Source organism: Heliangelus exortis, chromosome 2, assembly GCF_036169615.1.
Source record: "Heliangelus exortis chromosome 2, bHelExo1.hap1, whole genome shotgun sequence".
Classification (NCBI taxonomy): domain Eukaryota; kingdom Metazoa; phylum Chordata; class Aves; order Apodiformes; family Trochilidae; genus Heliangelus; species Heliangelus exortis.
The window spans coordinates 111,852,591-111,856,481 of record NC_092423.1 but is presented as its reverse complement, the minus strand read 5'-3'; the positions used below and the strand labels follow the sequence as shown (position 1 = coordinate 111,856,481).

The following is a 3,891-nucleotide window of genomic DNA, read 5'->3' as shown; positions in this document are numbered from 1 at the left end:
GTGAAGAGAGTGGCAGGGTGGGTATTCTAGGTATACCTTAGAAAACTGAAGGCTATCTGAAAAGTAAAATGAGAAGATTAAGAAACTAGAGAGTAGACTATTTTACCGAATACTACGCGTTTCAGCGCATTTTATTTCAGGACACACAAATAGCCTGGAATCACGCAGATAATTTTTGCCAACGAGGCTGTACCTGAAGCTCAATGAAAGCATCTTGCATCTGGGTCTGTGTACACTATTTTGTGTTCCACAGGTACAAACATAAGCCTCTTTAAATGTAATTTGGAAACGCACCCAATTTAATTTCCCGTACTCCTGAAGACAGGTTAATCAGTGGTGAAGTCTGTCACTTTGGCCTCGGCCCCCTCTTCCCCGGGGCTCAGCTCCACTTAAGTTATCTTAGAAAGCAAACGACCCACATGACTGTTCCCCCCTCCCCTGGATTAAAGTATTAAACGTAATTGATTTATCAGTCCCACCCCATAGCTGGACTCAGTCCTACCACCAAAATAAAAACTTTTTATTTTTTTTTCCCCCCACGGAAACTGAACTGCGGAGCATACATTTGTGAATGAAAAAGGTATTTCTATCTAGTCGCGATTGCATAGTAGAAGGAATCTTTTTAGGATAGGAAAGTTTAAGATTCTTTGACGTAAGGTTGAAGGTATAGCCGCGGTTGGGTGCCTCAGCGGGCTGCTCCTGGCCAGCCTCCCCTTTTAGAGGCTCGTGGAGGAATATTTCATTTATTTTGAACCCTGATTTACTGTTCTCGTTTTCCTGACATACTTCGATGAGAGCTTTCTTGTAGCGTATTTCAAACATAAAATAGTCGGTTGATTTTTTTTTTATTCAGTCAAACTTAAATCGGCCGTATATGAAACCTCCGAAAAAGGCTAAAAAAAAATTAAATTAATTAACAGCAGAGTCAACAGTTTCTGAACGCCTGGAATTTTGATCATAATTCAAGCAAAAGAGAAGACTAGAAAGTCAGAAACAGTGACAGGAAAAAATGCTTAGTGCGAGGGATATCAGTAAAAGTGGTTTAAAAGCAGTAATTAAATCACAAGGGATGATAACACCTCCTTGAGAAGATATCAGCGACCATTTTTTATTATTTCCCATTTATTTGTAAAAGTGCAAAATTACTCTGTACAAATCCAACATATAAAACGAACATTCTGTACATCAATACAAAAGCATACGGATCTCTAATAAGATCTCAGAAATTGTATTCCATGTGTATAACTAAAATCACGATTCCACAGCAGGAATATTTTTACATGTCACTGTCGGACAGCGATGGCAAAACCTGCACCACCTAGACAGTGAGTTCTTCTAGACAGTGTCGCCTTTTAAACCTCGAGCAGGACACGAATACCCTGTCAGTTCTCAAGATTCAAATAAATTACATAAATATAAAGAGCGCCCGTGCGCCTCCTTGTCGGTCCGTAGCGTGCCCCGAGCGAGTCCTTCACACATCGGGGTAGCCGCAGTAGTAGACGGCGGTGCTGGCGTCCGACACGGCCGAGGAGATGGGCCCCGCTCCCTCGGGAGCCGGCAGCCCGGCGCCGTCGTGGCCCGAGAAGGGCAGCCCCAGCTCGGGCTTGCAGGCGAAGCGCAGGTACTGCTCGAACTCGGTGCGGTCCACCTCGCCCAGCAGCTCCTCCTGCGGCAAGTGCTCCAGCTGCTCCCGGCACGGGCCCGCCTCGGGCGGCGGCGACGGCTGACCCACCGGCCCCGGCGGTACCGGCGGCAGCGGCGGGCCGCGGCCCGGGCCCGGCGGCTGGCACGCCTGCCCGTAGTAGGCGTGCAGCGGTGCCGGGCAGCCCAGCAGCCCCTGCAGCGACCCGCCCGGGCCCAGCGCCTCGCCGGGCGGCAGGTGCCGGCGCAGCGCAGCCCCCGCCGGGCTCTCGGCCGCCGCCGCCGGGTGCCCGAACTCGGCCGCCGGGTGCGCGGCGTAGCCGTAGGGCACCAGCGCGCACTCCTCCTGCAGCCCCGCCGCGAAGAACGGCGCCTCGCCCTCCGCCGCGTCCAGCGGAGACGGGTCCGGCGTCGGCAGGCTGTAGCCGTCGAAGCCGGCGCCCAGCGGCGGACAGTCCCGGTAGTGGCCCGCGCCCGACGCCGACGCGTAGCCCTGATCGCCGTAGGGCAGGCCCAGGCCCTCCACGCACATCCTGCCGCCGACGCTCCCGCCGACGCCGCCGACACCGCCGCCGCCGGCCTCGCTGCCCAGCCCGGGCCCCGCCGCCTCCGCCAGGCCGTGCTGCAGGAAGCCGCTCTCCACCCGCTTCAGGCGCTTCACCTGCTTCCGCCGCCGCGGCCGGTACTTGTAGTTGGGGTGGTCCTGCATGTGCTGCACCCGCAGCCGCTCCGCCTCCTCTACGAACGGACGCTTCTCCGACAGCGACAGCGCCTTCCACGATTTACCTGCCAACACCGGCACCGTCAGACCCAGCGGCCGCACGTCGACGCCCGGCCCCGACAGCGACCGCCCGCACTCCGGACCCCGCCCGCACTCCGGACCCCGACATCCCTGGCACGCCGGCTCACGGGTGCCCGTATTCCCCGCCCGCAGCCCGAGCACCTTAACCCGCTCAGAACCCTTGCCCGCCCAGAACCCTCGCTCCGCGGGAGCCCTGGCACAGCGGCACCGCGGGCTCGCAACCCGCCCGGCACCCCCGCCGCTCCCGGCCCAGAGGGGTCCCCGGCGCTCACCCAGCATCTTGCTGAGCTCGGCGTTGTGCAGGTCCGGGTTCTGCTGCGCCAGCCGCTTGCGCTCGTCCTTCGCCCACACCATGAAGGCGTTCATGGGCCGCCGGATCCGCGCCTCGCTCTTGCTCCGCCCGCCGCCGCTCGCCCCCGACGGCGCCGTCTCGCCCTTCGCTTTCGCCTCGCCCAACGGGCTCAGCGTCTCTGCCCAAGGGCACGGGCCCATGGCTGGCATCATGATGGGCAGCGAGCACCGCCCCTGCGCCTGGTCGTCGCTGCTGGCGTAGCCCGCATCGGGGCTGCTCATCTCCGGACGCGCCGCGCCAAGGCTCAGAGCTCCGCCGGGACCGCGGGACAGGCTCGGCGCTGAAACCCCGCTCACTGCTGCCGGCGCCCGGCCCTATTTGAGCTGCGGCGCGGCCAATGGGGCGGCGGGGGCGGGGGCGTCGCGGGACGGCGGCGGTGGGTCCCGCTGTGGAGCGGGGCGGTCCCCGGGGCTCCTCCCGGCACGGCCCGGCGAGGAACGGCCCGGCACCTGATGATGTCGACCGACACGGCCCGGGCAGCACTGTTCCCGCCCCCGTGTTGCCGGAGGGCCTATTTCGGAGGAATCGACAATGAAATGTTCACCGTCCCGCGGCCTTCAGCTCTGATCTCCGCAATCCCATCAGAGAGCCGCCCCACCGAGGCCATGAGCTGCTGGACTGTCATCAGTCCAATAACCTCCCATGGGCGGCCCGACCAAAACGGGGAGCCCAGAGCAAAGGAGACACAAAAGAGGTGGACGGAACAGGTTATTTCCAACCGCTGTTAAATATCCCGTAAGACCAGAGGGACACAAGGAGCTGCTTTTGTCCGCAGAGTTGGAAAGTAACTTTGTAAGAATAAGCCAAGTCAGCACCTGTGTCTCACACCACCTTCCCGTGCTACCTGGACATATATTATTACCTAATAAGCCCGTGAAAGATGGACACTGCATGGGACAGTAGCACACACTAAATAACTATGAAATATATTTTATTCCACATTTTCATACTTTGCAATAAGGTTATTCAATATCTGCGAAAAGGGAAGATATTAAATTTTTTTTAGCGTAAGGTGACTTTATTTGAGTTGAGCCTTGCAATATCTATTGCTTGCTGAATAACCTTGTTAAGGATTTCTCCGAATAAACTGTAAATA

At 57.7% G+C, this 3,891-nt stretch overlaps 1 protein-coding gene across 1 annotated transcript; it reads right to left on the bottom strand.

The window, feature by feature from the left end:
- Nucleotides 1-733: 733 nt before the first annotated feature.
- On the bottom strand, nucleotides 734-3,094 carry LOC139793205 (transcription factor SOX-17-like). Its single transcript, XM_071737558.1, has 2 exons — nucleotides 2,716-3,094; nucleotides 734-2,427 (listed from the first exon to the last, which is right to left on the bottom strand). Exons 1-2 carry the CDS (start codon nucleotides 3,014-3,016, stop codon nucleotides 1,472-1,474), a joined length of 1,257 nt encoding a protein of 418 aa, XP_071593659.1. The 5' UTR covers nucleotides 3,017-3,094; the 3' UTR covers nucleotides 734-1,471.
- Nucleotides 3,095-3,891: the final 797 nt, after the last annotated feature.